Source organism: Blennius ocellaris, assembly GCF_963422515.1.
Source record: "Blennius ocellaris genome assembly, chromosome: 3".
Lineage (NCBI taxonomy): Eukaryota > Metazoa > Chordata > Actinopteri > Blenniiformes > Blenniidae > Blennius > Blennius ocellaris.
In genome coordinates this window covers 26221325-26237132 of record NC_137652.1, presented here as the reverse complement: position 1 = coordinate 26237132, position 15808 = coordinate 26221325, and the positions used below count along the sequence as shown (strand labels likewise).

At 46.7% G+C, this 15808-nt stretch overlaps 1 protein-coding gene across 1 annotated transcript in view; it reads left to right on the top strand.

The window, feature by feature from the left end:
- The window catches only part of LOC308148893 (B-cell lymphoma/leukemia 11A-like), a gene marked incomplete at both ends in the record, with an annotated part of 32373 nt that extends 16823 nt beyond the window's left edge, over positions 1-15550 (top strand). The window contains one exon of the mRNA XM_080520441.1: positions 13566-15550. Coding sequence (XP_080376567.1) covers positions 13566-15550 — 1985 coding nt within the window. The remainder of the gene's footprint in view (positions 1-13565) is intronic.
- Positions 15551-15808: the final 258 nt, after the last annotated feature.

Genomic DNA, 15808 nt, shown 5'->3' with positions numbered 1-15808 from the left:
AGACAGCTTTCATTTCTGTGGTGGCTATACTTAATTGTCATTATCCTCACGTCGCGGTGTCATTCTCTTAATCCTAAACCAAACGTGAGCGGATGAGCAGTGTGCAGTGAGATCTGGGAGAGAAAGTCCCCGACTCACTTTTCCTCGTGCGTGATTCAGCTCATTCAAACAGACGGAGAGGAGAGGAGAGGAGAGGAGAGGAGAGGAGAGGAGAGGAGAGGAGAGGAGAGGAGAGGAGAGGAGACCTCGGCCGGTCTTAATTTTTTTTGTCTTTTCCTGTCTTTTCCTCTGTCGTGTCAGCCCACCACCCTTATTTCTTTTCACCCTTTTTTTTTTTTTTTTTTAAATCAAAGAGGGCTCAAAAAAAAAAAAAAGATGTCTCTTTCACATCCTCCTCCTCCTCCTCCTCCTCCTCCTCCTCCTCCTCCTCCTCCTCCTCCTCCTCCTCCTCCTCCTCCTCCTCCTCCTCCTCCTCCTCATGGCAGTGTATCGTCCACCCCAACCTCTGGAGCTCAGGAAGGAAACTGCCCCTAACCGCTGCCTGTACTGCTCCTTTCTGTCAGTTGACACCGCCATCAATCCTCCGTCCCCATGTCGGGCCGACACAGCGAGCAAACTGCTGCATGTTGGGCGAACTGAACTCAACAGTTTGTAGAAGTTTTGCAGCTTCCTAATTATGACACTGATGATTTAAAAGTGGGACAGGTTTGTAGATTCTTCTTTTAAACATGCAGAAACATCTTTTTTCTTTTTCCTTTTTACAAGGACGTTTAATACAGCTGCAGCAACATAACACATATTTAAATATTTCACGGAAACAAGACTGAAAATGTCATCTTGGCCATACAAGTTTTGATGTTAATAAATCAGTTGCAGCAGCTGCGTTGTCATCTGTTGTTAAGTGTAGTGGCATACTTAATGAAATTGGGGGTCACTCTTGGTAGTTTAAGCGATTAACATAAGCTAATGACTTGGAAGGATGAACAGGAGGTGAAGATAAAGGGGGGAGAGAAGGAGGATGTGTCTGGCTCCCTCACCCACCATTAAGGACCTGCCCTTGGACTGAGCGAGCGGGCCGGTTTCAGATGCACTGGCGGCACAGGCTTGCCCTCTTCGGTTACACAAAATGTCTGTCTGTATAGCCACGGAGAGAGAGATATTATTAGCGTTATTTTGCCTCAGTTATATGAGAGCATGCCGCTTTTAGGCTCCCTTGTTTGAGCGGCTGACAGACACTTGAGTTTCTGCAGCAGATTAAATGAAATTTTAGCAGCTTTTTCTTGGGGCCAGGCCATAAAACCACACAAAGGAAGCAGCTGCCACTAATGTAATCTAGAATGGGGTGCTGCAGTGTAAAGCTGTCCACCACTCTTTTGTTTTTCCTCTTTTTCTCCTCTTCACAGCTTTTTATGCCATTCTTGACACCTTTCGACAACACCCCTTCCTCTTCAGATAATATCCTTGTTCTTTCACTGCCCTTAATTCCTCTTTTTATCAGCTGCCCCTCTGTGTACTGTAAAGGTGATGAAACCGGACGAGTGTAATAAAGAGCATGTGTTTTAAGAGCAAACATATCTTTTTTATGTCTTTATACGTCTATACAGCAGTGTCAAAGGTACATGAAATAGCCGTTGGGTAGTCTCTAAAGCATTCTCAGGCACTTTGACCTCCTGGGACTTTCTGCAGGCCGACACCATATCAGCTGGACATGTATGGAGTGAGCATATAGGATCTTTACAGCCTGACCTTGCGCAAACAAAGTTCATTTCTCGGAATGCAACACCAGCAGTCCGCCGGGTTCGATGCCCCTGTGACCTAAGTGTCAGTCAGAGGTTGTCAGCCCCTCTCGAAATGACAGGGTGGATCTTCAGAACCTGAGCTCATGTTGGCAGGGAGTGGAGCTACATTCCTGTCAGGGCTGCAATTGTATAAGTGACACAAGAGCGCAGGAAACGTAATGTGGGTTGAAAGAAAGCTAAACAAGAAGTCCACTCTTTAATCATTCAAGGCTTGCATCGGTGTAGCAAAAATGTTTGCACGCCGGCGATGCTTTGCTCGACGGTTGCCTTTTTCTAAATGAAGTTTTATAGTCTGTTAGAGAAGCAATGGCACAAACATCTGGCCCATAAATCTCAGGTGGTGCTGCATGTGCAGTCTGAGCAGCCAGCTCCTCACATCCCCTGATCAGCCATTAATCCAAATTTCTGCACTTCCACACAGACATTTTCTTTCTTTTTTTTATATGTGTTTATCAGGAAGTCGTGTTTTCTCGTACAGCAGCAACACCGGCGCATAATGCTGCACTATTTGTTCCTTCAAACACTTTTCTTTAGCAGGGAGGCCACATCAAGTATTCTCCTGAGTGTAAATGTGTGTATTTGCATTATAGCATGCCTACTGGCCACAACGGTGTCTTGCCACTGCCTGTTGAGGAATGTCTGAGTTCATGGACCCTTTCTGTGCTGAAACGATGGCTTGGAGATGGCTTGGAGGTGGACTCGGCCTATGTTCAGCCAGCCAGCCAGTCAGTCAGTCTGTACATGTGTGTGCCCTGTCCTGCAGCTGTCTGTGAATAAATCCTTCTGTCACCAATAGCACACAGGCTTTCTTCACATGTCATGCTGATCACCTCTGTTTGAGTGCTAAAAGCTCATTTTGACATTCTTCTGAGACATAAACAAACTGTTGATTTGAAAAAAAGCATTGTTGCTTATCTTATTAACTTTATCTTTTATATCTTTTTTTCTGTAGTTTTGTGTGTTTTACATAGATTCCTGAAGAAAATAAGCTTTGGGATTTTGTTGCAGTATAGAACATGCACATGCTTTGCACACGCACTCCTATGCACCATAGATTTACATTTATTTAAACCTGATGACCTCATAGAAATAGCCCCTGTCCCCCTTTTGCCACTCTCCTTTTCTGCTCCTCTGCTTCACCCTCCCTCCTTTCCTCCCCAGGGTAAGTTGCTATAGCCCCCCTTATAAACATAGTGATCTATAGGAGCCCCAGACCCAGACAGATTTTTGGCATGGCTGTGCAGGTAGCATTCCAGCATGGTTTGAGATCTTAGGGCCCTAGCCTCGTTAAAAGCCTGATTTATGCTCTACAGCTGGGCACAAAGGAACCTACAGGTTGGCTACCTTAATTAATATCACACTCACTACTGCTTGGACCTATGCATGTTCCCGACACACCTCCTGGGAGAATAAATGGAAGGATCTACACGCTGTGTTCTTAACAGGCCACTGACGGTGTGAGCGTCCATGGGATGTGACTGAAGAGACACAGGTAGCAGAGTTAAGCGCGATTCCTCAAGGACTTGCAGTGGAACAAAGCTAAATGATCCAATGATACAAATGCAGATTCTGTCGGATGACATAGCAGGAGGGTTCTGGGTGTTGGCTTTCAGGGCTTCACCAGGTCCTATCGTCCACCGTTTTACCCATCTCTCCTTTATTGCTGTGGTGGCTGATCAGACCACATGTCTTCAATTACCAGGGAGGAATCTGGTACGGCCAGTCTCGAAGATGAAGAATTGTTTGGAGCGTGGCCTGCCATTGCCAAGCATATGGTTCATTCATCTCTTGTGCTGTTATTGATGGTAAACGTTACATGTACATTAACTGGCTGCCTTCACCCTTTTCTAACCCTGTCGTCCTTTCTTTGGCATGTGCCGGACAGCCTTGTGTCTCTGGGAGTGTGTATTCTCCAGTGCAACCTTGAATTGTTTTAGTTGGCTACTATTTTTTTAAGCCATTTGTCCAAAGCACCCGAGTTGGTATCTGGCCTGTGGAAGCATTTAAGTAATATTATCTTACAACACTGAGCAGAGGAGCACTGAAGGAAGCATATGTAGGTCGTTTTGATTATCTGACCGCTTCCTCGCTGTGCCACGTCTCTTCCTGCTTCTGTCACCATGTCTTCAAGGGGCTGAATTAGGGCTGAACAGGAGGCCATTTTGCAATTTTAATCAAGATTTGGAAAGCGTCTGGGCTGAGCAATTGCCCAGCACAGTTTTCTGCTCACTGAATTAATAATAGGGCGGGGAATGGAAGGGTTGCATGACTGGATGGTGGTGGTTTGGGACACTGAGTGTCTTCTTGTTAGTAGCCGTGTCCTTATTACAGTATTAGAAAATGTCATGTATCAGGATTTGCTGGTTATGCCACTGGAGTGAGTTCCACTTATCAAGATGAGGACTTTGAAAAGGAAATAGAATTTCACTGAACTCATGACAGGAGTGCTGTGACTTCCGTTCTTTTTCCTTTATAAGGAAAATGGGTTTCTGAGATGCATCTGACCCCGAGACACCCCCTTCGATCTAAAGAGTCTGGCTATTGATGCCTGCTTAACCACTCGACCACCGTGTGCACAGTCACACACACCAGATGGGACGCGTGTTAAACCCTCAGCCTCCACAGCTCCAGGCCACGGGACACTCCAACACACTGGCCCTCTTGTTTTAAAGTGCCATGTCCCTCCACAATGCCTTGAGGCTCCTATGCATAACGAGCTGCTATGGTTGGCCCGAGCTCACATGCCCTGGTCCTCTCACCCTGAGGTGGTAGGACAGAGTGAAAAATAACTGCATGTTTAAAACAGCCCTTGTTCACTGGTGTCTAAATGATGGGCCATGCTTAAGAGCTTCTGGGGCTTCTCCGAGCATGTTCACAAACAAACAACCCGGGTCAACTGTAGTCACAACTTAGTGTTTCCTAACCGTTCAGCACTTCAGCAACGGGGCAAGAAAACAAGGCATTTTAACAGTGATTCAAGAGCGTCTGGAACCCCAAACCATGAGCACAGACCCTCACAGTGCTCCACCCTCTGTGCCGTCCCAAAGCAATTGAGATAATGATGAGTATCGCTCTCTGTCTCACCCATTACTTTTTTTCTTTTTTTTTGTTTCGTGTGGCTCATTTTCTCTGAAACTATTATTTACATTGACAGAGTACCTCAATCAAAGGTGGGAAGACACAAAAGGCTTGTACCCACTGGTATGATTGATGGATTTTGAGATTTGCCCAGTCCTGAATGAGTAGGTGGAGGAGATGAGAAGTGCTTTGTGACTCAGGTGTTTACGGCCACGTGGAGGGTCCAGCTTTCAGCTTCAAGGGGGGGGGGGGGGGGGGGGGGGAATGAGTGAAATTGTTTTTCTGTGTGGGTGCTGTGCTTCTTTGTGTGATAGTGTGAAGGCAGGGAGGTACAAGACAACACAGAGGAAGAAACTGCATGTACATGTTGGTGGAGGTTAGTGCAGTTTGTGTGAATGTGAAAGTCAGACCCACTTTAACCTCTTTCAGCGCTGTCATCAGAGCGTGTTAAGAAAATAGTGGGATGGAGGAGCAGTAACGAAGGAGCATGTCGGCTACATGAGGGACAGAACGCAAGAGGGAGAGGGAATGACTTCCCTCCAGACAGTGTGAAGTGTTTACTCAGCCCAGACAGATTCACTCTGTGTGTGTGCATGTGTGTGTGTGTGTGTGTGTGTGTGTGTGTGTGTGTGTGTGTGTGTGGTGTCCAGACGTCCATCAGCTCGGAGAAACCGTGCCCATTGGTCTGTGTCTGCAGATCAAGTGAAGTCTTTTACTGTCACCCTCCATCCTAAACTTTTCTTTCTTCACTCACTCGCTTAACTTTCCTCGCTCTCCACTCTCTTAAACACTGTCTCATTCATTCAACACACGGGGCTTGAAGCCGCCTCCGAAGGATGTTTTGCTTTTCCCTCTGCTTTTTGTTTCACCCCTGCTTTTTAATTTATTTATGCATGGCTGTTATTTTTTTTTTTTTGCAAAACCTTCTTGAGTGCATGTGACTAAATGTAGATGTACTTTTTATAAACCTCTCCTTCCCATTTCATTTCAACGAATCCACAAGTAAAGTCAGAAGCATAGAAGGTGGACAAAATACAGAATGTCAAAAGGCAGATTTTGCTGGTCGATCCTAAAGTTTCAGCTGTTTTACGTAAGGAGAGCCTTCAAATTCATATTCAATTATGTGTACAAAGAAGTCGAAAATACAGATGTTGTAGAAGCTGGTTGATTTGTATGAATACAATTGAATTTAAATCTGGTGGACACTGTGCTCTTGCCAGTGGGCAAGTAAAGAATAATTTATTCGGTGAATAAATAGAGAACATAAAATAAAACATCAACGGTCTCTCTTTGGTATTTAGTAAAATACTGGTGTATAAAAGTATACTTGAAAAAGTAGGGACTGGTTGGTGGAATAACTGAGAGGTTCTCATTTCAAGTTTATCACGTCCATCACGTAAACCTGAAAGCTTAATTCCTGCAACACAAAAAAAACAAAAACCCAAACAAAAACAAACCTAACTTCTAATTAATACTATTTTCCAGCAAAAAAATCTTTTTGCATTACTGAGCTTGATTTGAAATGTGGCCGCTGTGTGCTTCCATCAGACATTTGTAGTGCTTTTCTGTGGTGCTTGTGATGATCTGTCCATCTTCCTTCATGTCTGTGAAGACTCGAGGAGGGGGAAAGAGGAGAGGTCAGATACAGGGCCTCGTATGCTCCGGTGAAGCCGAATCGCGTCCTGGCAAATGGTATGCAGGCTCATAACGCGCTCCACTCGTCCAATAGCCAGAGACGAAACAGTTTTGACAGTGTCGAATGCCCTGCCCCGGGGGCCTTATCATCCTCCGCTGCTTGCCTGCCTCCCTCCCCTGTTCCTCTTCTCCTGATGCTATCTATCTGGAGATTTATGCAGAAATGTGCAGCTAGTCGACCTCCCTGGTCCCCCTCCATCCTTTCTGTAGGGACGCCAGGCTGTCATAAGCTGAGCTATGCAGAGATAGTGAAGCTCAGGCTGCTGGCCTCATGTCGTACCGAGGCTATCTTGTCACTACACTTCAAACCGGGATGACGCTTGTAAGAAAAGACAGAGATGCACCCATCTGGAGCTTGCAGGCTACATTTTGATTGTCAACAATCAAAAATTATTTTTCTTTCTCACGTTCTGTTGTATTCCACTGATTTCTAACTCATTGGGTTATTTTTTACCCCTTCATTTGCCTATTCTGCTCTGCTCTCCTCCCCCAAAGCTGCAGTTTATTGAGACATATCTTTTCTTTGACAGAACACTTTTCACATTTCCCCTCTGAAGTGCTCAGAGACTTCTCGCCCATCTGGGATATTGCCCGAGTCCAAAAATACTCCTGCTTGATTAAGTCTTCTTATGTACCTGGATATGTGTGCTTAAACTGACACTTGGCAGTTTGCAGTTTCTTTGATTCCACTCCTTTATTTAATACCTTCTCCACTGAGCATTGGCTTTTGTTGACGGTGGTTTGATCCTGTGAAGCGGATCCCAACTCAATAAATAATCTCTGCGGATGCTTACATAAGCGATGGTCCATTTAATTAGACTGGTTAAGCTTAGAAGCCCAGAGGTCTTTACACTGTACCATTAGAGCTGGGATGAGAAACAATAGTGTGCGGCCTCCCACCGTCAATGGCAAGCAGAGAGCAAATAATGATCTGCATCAGAGACACGGCTGGCCCTCTCTATTATAAGGTCTGCCGGACCAGAGCCGCACCCAGGCACGAAGCAGCCCAGCTGGGCTTAGTCCGAGCGAATGAATGAAAGGGTAGATAAAGAGAAAGATGGATGGATAGATTGGTAGGTGCACGGTCAGTTCAAACGCAGTTCAACCGAGAAAAGATCAAAGTGAGTAAGGTTGAGCAAGGAAATGGACAGTGCAGACCGATGCTAATTTTAAAAATGATTGTGGCATGTGCATTACATACAAATGTCTGCACACACATATGCACGCATATAGGGAAACAGTAATGCAGCAATAGTCACTAACATTGAAAAGGCATACCCATTAAAGAAATACTCACTCGCGTGCACACATCACTATGGAAATCAGTCTGTCTTTACAAGGACGCACGCACGCACGCACGCACGCACGCACGCACGCACACACACACACACACACACACACACACACACACACACACGTATTGCACATACAGTAACACACACCCACAGTTATCTATTGTGTATGATGCATGCATTCATTCGTCCCTGTGTGGGTGCCATCTGTCCATAATGGTTTCTTAGTGGCTGAGACAAACTCCTCAGTTCCACTGTTGCTCTTATCAACTTTCAGGAGAAGGGGAGAGGAAAGGTAAGGAGTGTGAAAGTCTGATTGGAGACAAAGCCACAGTTTGCAGATCATGTTATACTGGCCACAGGCCCCCTAAAGACCACCGTGCATTTCTATCTCCAGGTCTGTTTCTCTTTCTCTCTCATCCACTTTCACTTGTTCATATTAGGCCGGATTTCCTTCCCCTCTTACGCCTCTATATTTTATTCTTCTACTGGCCCTACTGACTCTTCCTTTCCATTTCTGACTTATGCAGAATCCTGTGGTCAGTTTCTCCTAATTGTGTAAAGTGTGAGTCCAGCACCAGCCAGTGTTGGCTGCTTTTCTGTTTAGTAAACTGCATTTCCTGCATCCGGCTTTGTCTCGGGGACAAGTGTTGGTCAAACAAACCTTTTGTCTGTGGCCAGTGGCTCAGCACACCGTATTGAGCCTGGCCCTGGACAAAGAGCCAAGTGTGTGTGTGTGTGTGTGTGTGTGTGTGTGTGTGTGTGTGTGTGTGTGTGTGTGTGTGTGTGTGTGTGTGTGTGTGTGTGTGTGTGTGTGTGTGTGTGTGTCTGTATACACATAAACAGACAGAGACATAGAAGGAAGGGGGAAGGTCAAGGCCAGCCAGTTTGCTTTATCAGGTATTTTCACGAGTACAAACAGAAGCAGAGAAAGATAAAGTAGCTTTAGATGATAGCATGTATGTAACATCCCATCTATCCCACCAGAATATAAGATGCTTCTTATACTCTCCAAGCTACAGATGAAAAATCAGCATTCTTTTATAAACTTTTTCTCATCCACTTGAAATTTGGGGAAACATTTGGGGGGGGGGAAATGCCATATGCTATCAAAGCGCTCTAATATGAACCTCTGCTAAACCCCCATCTCTCATGTGAACCTCTCCTCTCCTGTTTCACCCTTCACCCCTGTCCAATCCCTGACTGTGAATACCCTAATGACATAAACAGAGTAGTAATCACATTAACGGCAGTTACGGCTGAGGCACTCTTAAGAGGCACTGTATTGACAACCCTCCATCTCCCCAAGACACTCACTTCGACACCTATAAACACTTATGAATATTGGCGGAGACCTGCTATTAGCATAATCACTTTTCAGGTGTGTGTGAGTGCTCTCTGGAGCCACAGGGACCGATAACTTTGGGAAATGGTGGTGGCATGCTTTGTCCCCCTTGTCTCCCGTCTCTGTGACTTCCTCCTCCTCCTCCTGCTTTTGGAAGGCCCGTGCGCTAATCCTGTTAGCTTGTTTCTCCATTAGCTAAATGACCAATATCAGTGAAAGCTGCATGGTCACACCAGGACTGCTTGACTCCACTATCATGGCTGGTCAAGGACAAAACAGACAAACAACAAAAAAAAAGGAGGTCCAGCGAAGTACGCTAAGTTTTTAACATGTGGGTAAAAAAGTTTGAAAGCGTACAACCACAGCATAAGTTACCGTATTGATTCGGGCTTTATTTATACGGCACCATTTCAGGTGAAATCGCATCGTATTTGCATTTTTTTGTCAAAGAAAAGTTTCACACTTACACTGCATACACTCGTGTATAGAGAACAGTACAACACCAATAGTGCAGACGCGGAGATTCAAATGGAGAGACGACCAAGTTGTATCGGTATTTTGGGTGACACTCAACTACCGAGTCCCAGTAGAGATATGGACCCTGGAGGATGCCTTTGTTGTTCTTGTCAATCTATTTGCACATGTGCAGCAGATCTGTTGACTATAGCCACGGTGCGCAGTAGCAGGGTTTCCGCCGCATATATGGAGCCTGAGCGTTTCCAGATAGTTGTGTTTTCAGTAGCTCCGAGCACCGTTGTGGTGTAATTGGACTTCCAAAATGTGTCGTTGTGTAAACAGGCCTTAGTATGTCGGCAAAGCCAGCATATAACTGCTTTTGTTAAGGCATCATTAACCTGCTAGGATGAGGTAAATGTCAGGATTGTCTTGGCGTCTGTTGCCTTGTTTGTGTTTGTGGCTGTGTTTGAGCTGATGGGTGACAGGGGAAAAGGAGTTGTGTTGTAATTCTGCGTGCGTGTGTTGTGATGGAGAGACGTTCCAATGCGTGTGACACTACATTTGGTGGTTGGATGACCAACAATAGAGCAATCTGCATGAGCTCAGTGTACGCCACAGTCGCCCGGACTTTCCTACGCTGTGTATGGCTTTGTTTGGTCAGCTCTGTTGTCTTGGATGCCGGCGTGAGTGTGTTGTTTTCTGTTTAAGGCGCCATCACTTCCCCTCTGCCCTTGCGTCAGTTGGCTCAGTGCTTTTTGCACGAGCCCTGGATCGCGTTCCTTGCCTGCTAGCAGTGCAATGTCCGCTACCCGCGCCATAATGGCCTCCTCCTGCTTTGTGTTGCAATGCACTGAAATGGCTTTGAAAGAATTGTTAACCCCGCTTTTCTTCCTGTCACTGTTTTTTCTCTCTCATCTGCCTCTTTTGTTCTTTATTATTTTTTTTCTGATTATCCTCCACTTTTGGCTCCTGATCTCGCTGCCCTTTCTCAGTTCTCCTACATACTTTGTCTTCCAAAGTCCCCTCTTTCAACCCCTGCCATGAAATGGCAGCTAAGGGGTTGTCAGTGTGGTTTCTCCTCTCTGCTGATCCTATTTCAAAGGGACCTGGAGATCCAGCATTAGCCTCAGCTCTCCTGCTCTCCAGCCCTAACTCGCTGCAGACTTAAAGTTGCTAGAAGAAGGAGGACAGGCTGGGACACTGAAAGGGGGCTCTTCTTTATTCCATTAGAGGACAGACTCGTTTATAAGATCATCCTTTCTCCCGCACACGGCTCTGTGTTCCTCCATACTCACCAAAAAAAAAAAAGAGAAAGAAAAAAAAAAACCTTCAAGGCTATCAAACGCCTTGTCAGAATGTCTTTTATCCCTTTGAACGACTGTCCTTCCATCCCCTTTGAGAACAGCTATTAAGGACAATAGTCGGCTTATTTAGATATCTTCTCAGCAATTGTTGTGAATCTGGGCATGCGGTGGCCTGGCTTGTTGATGCCCATCAATGTACCCACTGCTTGGATGGGAATAACAATTATCATCGCCGCTCGTGGCACGAGCACAGTTTGTCAAATGTCCATAGATGGACGAGTGATTGCAAAGCACAAGACACACTGCTTTTGATACATGGGGGGGAAAGAATTGACTCAAAGCTTTGAGGCGCTGTGCTGTGGCTCTGGTGTCCTTCAGAGACGTGGCGGGTTGTCATTAGGAATGTCCCCTTCACGCCACACTTCTCTCCCTCCTTCACTCGCTTCCTCCATCTTTCACTTCCACAACCCTTCTGTCTTTTCTTTCCCTCTGACAGACACGCCAGTGTCTTGCCAACCCCCCTGTCTTCCACTCTCGTCCTTCACAATAACAGAAAAAAAAAAAAAAGAGATCTGCCCACCCCCCACTCCTGCATATGCACCCTCTGCTCACACATTTCGACGAAGTTGAGGAAGTGTGTATAGGCTGCAAATCAAAGCAAAGTGAACGGGAGAGGCCAGGTTATTGCAACCATTTTACGAGTGATATGGGGCTTTCAACTTAAAGCCATAAAAACACACACATAATCAGGAAACGTACATAGAGCCAAAGCCAATGTAATGGGCACATTTTATTTGTGCTTATGAGAGAGGGAGCAAGAAAATGTGTATGAGCAAATGGCTTTTTTATGATGGAAAAATTCCATAGTGGGTCAAAGCCCCTTGCAGGTGGCAGCAATTAACTGTAATTTTTGCAGATTGTAATGATCCATAATTTACCAGTGTACCCCCTTCCAACTCTTTTCAGTCAAGAGAAAAAGGTTTGCGTGGAGGTTTGATTGGGTGCACATTTTACCCTGTGTTCTGGTCTTTAAGTGAGATTGTTCGGAGGGGGCCACGGTGACTGTGGACACATGAGATAGAAAGGCAAACCTCAAAACGCCAATCTGTTCCCTCAATTGCTCATCCACAACATCCCTCTTCTTCTTCTTCTTCTTTTTTTTTTTTTTACTCAGCAGCCGTCTTCTTTTTCTGCCCCTTCTTCACCCCTTTGTCTCTTAGCCACAGCAGGCTTAAAACATGCAAGACTGTCCTTCCACCATCTTAGGAATCGCTCATAGTCTCAATCATACACACACGCGCTGCCTATCTTCCTCGCTAGCGTTCCCTTGTTCTCCTTCTCGAGCACAGTATGGCCATGCTTTCGGGCTCAGTGTCTGCAAATGACTTCAGAAAAATGCCCCCCAGTAAAGAAAAAAAGAGAAGAAAGGATAAGAAAGCCAAAAGATGAAAGAAGGAGCACATTTGCAAGTGGCGGATGCTTCTTATTTTGCATATCTCTCACTTCTGCTTTCCCCTTCTTCTCCTTTTCTATTCACCTGAGAGGATTTAAATAAATCCATAAAGCATGAAATATCAGAAATAGAAAAGTAATGCATGAAATGCATTTTCATAGAAGCCTCCCCACCCACACACAAACACACACACAATTTTACCCTTTGCTTCCTTTTTGCCGCCAATGTGTGTTTTTTTGTGATAAACACCGGTACAATTTATTAACATGTGACCTCTTATTTGTATTCAGTGTTAATATGCAGCATCAGATACATGTCCCACTTTAGCCTTGCTAATTCGGTAAACAAGGCAGTGGAGGGGAGATGAGTGTGTTTAACGAGATTAGGCGTGCATTGTCAGGCAAATCTCAGGTCAGTGTGCAAGTGCTATTGAAAGTCAATTATTGTTTGAAATATTCTAATGCCTGCTCAACTGTGTAAATTGTGTTTTTCCTGCCTGAGATACCCCTTGTTATTTTTGTTTTGTCCTTTCTTTTGTTCAGCGTTATGAAAGGCAATTTTAATCTTTCACCTGTGTTGTAGCCGTCAGCTTCAAAACAGACAAACGCATCATGGAGTATCTTCAGATTCAAGAGTCTTTAATGAGCACAAATGTAAAAATGGAGAAGCAGATTAGATAGAATTGGGGATGTATTGCATATCAGAATATGGGTTGGTGTAGATGAGACAAATAATAAAATGTTCAGCTCGTGAAATTGGATTTGCTACTATATTCTCACACCGAGGCCCCGTTTACACAATCTTTTCAAGTGAAAACACCAAACTCTCATTGTGTTTTGGAGGTTTGTTCATGTGACAACAGTGCTTGGAGCCACTGAAAATGTAACTTTTTGAAAACACTCCAACTCCATCTCTGTGGAAACGGGGGAAACAAAACCTTTCTGAAATGAAGCATTTTCACTTGAAATGTTGTCATGTAAACGAGGCCTGAATGTCTCTTGGCTACTTTGAAAATCTCATACTGAACCTGCATTTTCTGCATTAATGCTGCATGATTCTAAGTTGGTTAGTTAATAAAGTTTCACAAGTCCTTTAACAGCTCATTTATTTATTGATTTTTGTCTCTGTGTCTCTTTCTGTCAGATAAAGATGAGCCCAGCAGTTACACCTGCACTACGTGCAAACAGCCCTTCACCAGTGCCTGGTTCCTGCTCCAGCATGCCCAGAACACACACGGCTTCCGCATCTACCTGGAGAGCGAACCCGGCAGCCCCCTCACCCCCCGCGTGGCTGCAGCTCCTGGGATGGGGGGTGACTGTGCCTCCTCCCAACCTCCTCTCCACGCTGTCCACCTGGCTGATGGCAGTCCTTACAGCCTTCTGAGGATGCCAGGCTCTGGGTCCGGCCGGGAATCAGCATCCACACCGCGCGAGGGCCGTTACCCCCGAACCCCACCACTGTTTAGTCCTCCTCCGCGCCACCACCTCAGCCCCGACGACTTGGCCTTGGCAACCCACCATCCCAGCGCCTTCGACCGGGTGATGAGGCTCAATTCGGTGCCACTTGAACCCCCTCAGGGCATGGACTTTTCCAGACGTCTACGTGCACTGGCCGGCAATGCCACCGGGGGTTCCCCTCCTCTTTCCCCGAACAGACCCAGCCCTATGCAACGGCTAATGCAGCCATTCCAGCCAGGTTCCAAGCCCCCATTTTCAGCCACACCTCCCCTCTCCACCTCTCAGTCACCTTCTGGGTCACGTTCCACCCCGAATCCTGCATCCAACCCAGTCCAACCGGGCACACCTCTCAAGGCAAAATCTTGCGAGTTCTGCGGGAAGACCTTTAAGTTCCAGAGCAACCTGATTGTTCACCGGCGGAGCCACACAGGGGAAAAGCCATTCAAGTGTCACCTCTGTAACCACGCCTGCACGCAGGCCAGCAAGCTAAAACGTCACATGAAGACACACTGTCAGAGCAAATCGTCTGTTCTTAGTGCCAAATCTGAAGACGGCCTCTCGACGGCGAGTTCCCCAGAGCCTGGCACCAGTGACCTGATGGGCAGCGCCACAGATGCTCTGAAGTCCGTGGTGGCAAAGTTCAAGAGTGAGAACAATGGTCTCATGCCTGAAAATGGAGAGGAAGAGGAGGAGGAAGAGGAGGAAGAAGAGGAGGAGGAAGAGGAGGAGGAAGAAGAGGAGGAGGAAGAGGAGGAGGAGGGGGAGGAGGAGGAAATTGAGAGCAAGCCTGGAGTGGAGGAGGATGAGAGGAATGACTATCGATTCAGCCTGAGACTAGAAGGGGCCCGACACCACCAGAACAGTGAGGCCTTACACCCACGCAGGCAGAGCTTGTCTCGGGAGCCTGAAGACGAGGAGTCGGCCATGGAGCCGGACCGTGCCGATGATGGAACCACCGCTACCATGAATGGACTGGGACCCATTTCCACTGAAAGCCTGTCCAGAAAGCTGTCTGGTGGAGGGATCAGTCCCGGCTCCCTGAGCCCCCTGTCCAAGCGCATCAAGGTGGAGAAGGACCTCGACCCTCCCACACCCACCATCCCCAACACAGAGAACGTTTACTCCCAGTGGCTAGCCGGTTACGCCGCCTCACGGCAACTCAAGGACCCCTTCATCAACTTTACAGGTGGGGACTCTCGACAATCGCCCTTTGCCTCCTCGTCTGAGCACTCGTCAGAAAACGGCAGCTTGCGCTTCTCCACTCCACCCGGCGAGCTGGACGGGGAACGGTCGGCCTCGGTACGCAGCGGCACCGGCAGCGGCGCCAGCACTCCACACGGTGGCAGCGGGAACGGCAGGCCGAGCTCCAAGGACGGCCGCCGCAGTGACACCTGCGAGTTTTGTGGCAAGGTGTTCAAGAACTGCAGCAACTTGACAGTGCACCGACGCAGCCACACTGGAGAGCGGCCCTACAAGTGTGAGCTGTGCAGCTACGCGTGTGCCCAGAGCTCAAAGCTCACCCGCCACATGAAGACCCACGGACAGATGGGCAAGGACGTGTACAAATGTGAAATCTGCCACATGCCTTTCAGTGTGTACAGTACTCTTGAGAAACACATGAAGAAGTGGCACAGCGACCGCCCTCTGGCTAATGACATTAAGACTGAGTAGGCGAAGAGCAGCCCGCTGGCAGCTCTCTCTCAGCTCCCCTGGCTAAAAAGCAACCCTGGCTAACTAGCCGATAAGTGAGGGGAAAGGACAACAGGGTTCGACACCAGTACACAGTACAGCCCTGTTTATCATCCCCGACTGGAAAAAGCTGAGTGCATGATCCAACATTGGGGCAATACTATTGCATCAAACAAAACTTTTTGAGCCTTTCTATTGTGCAATAATTTACACGTTTTGTATTTTTTTGTAACTGGACAG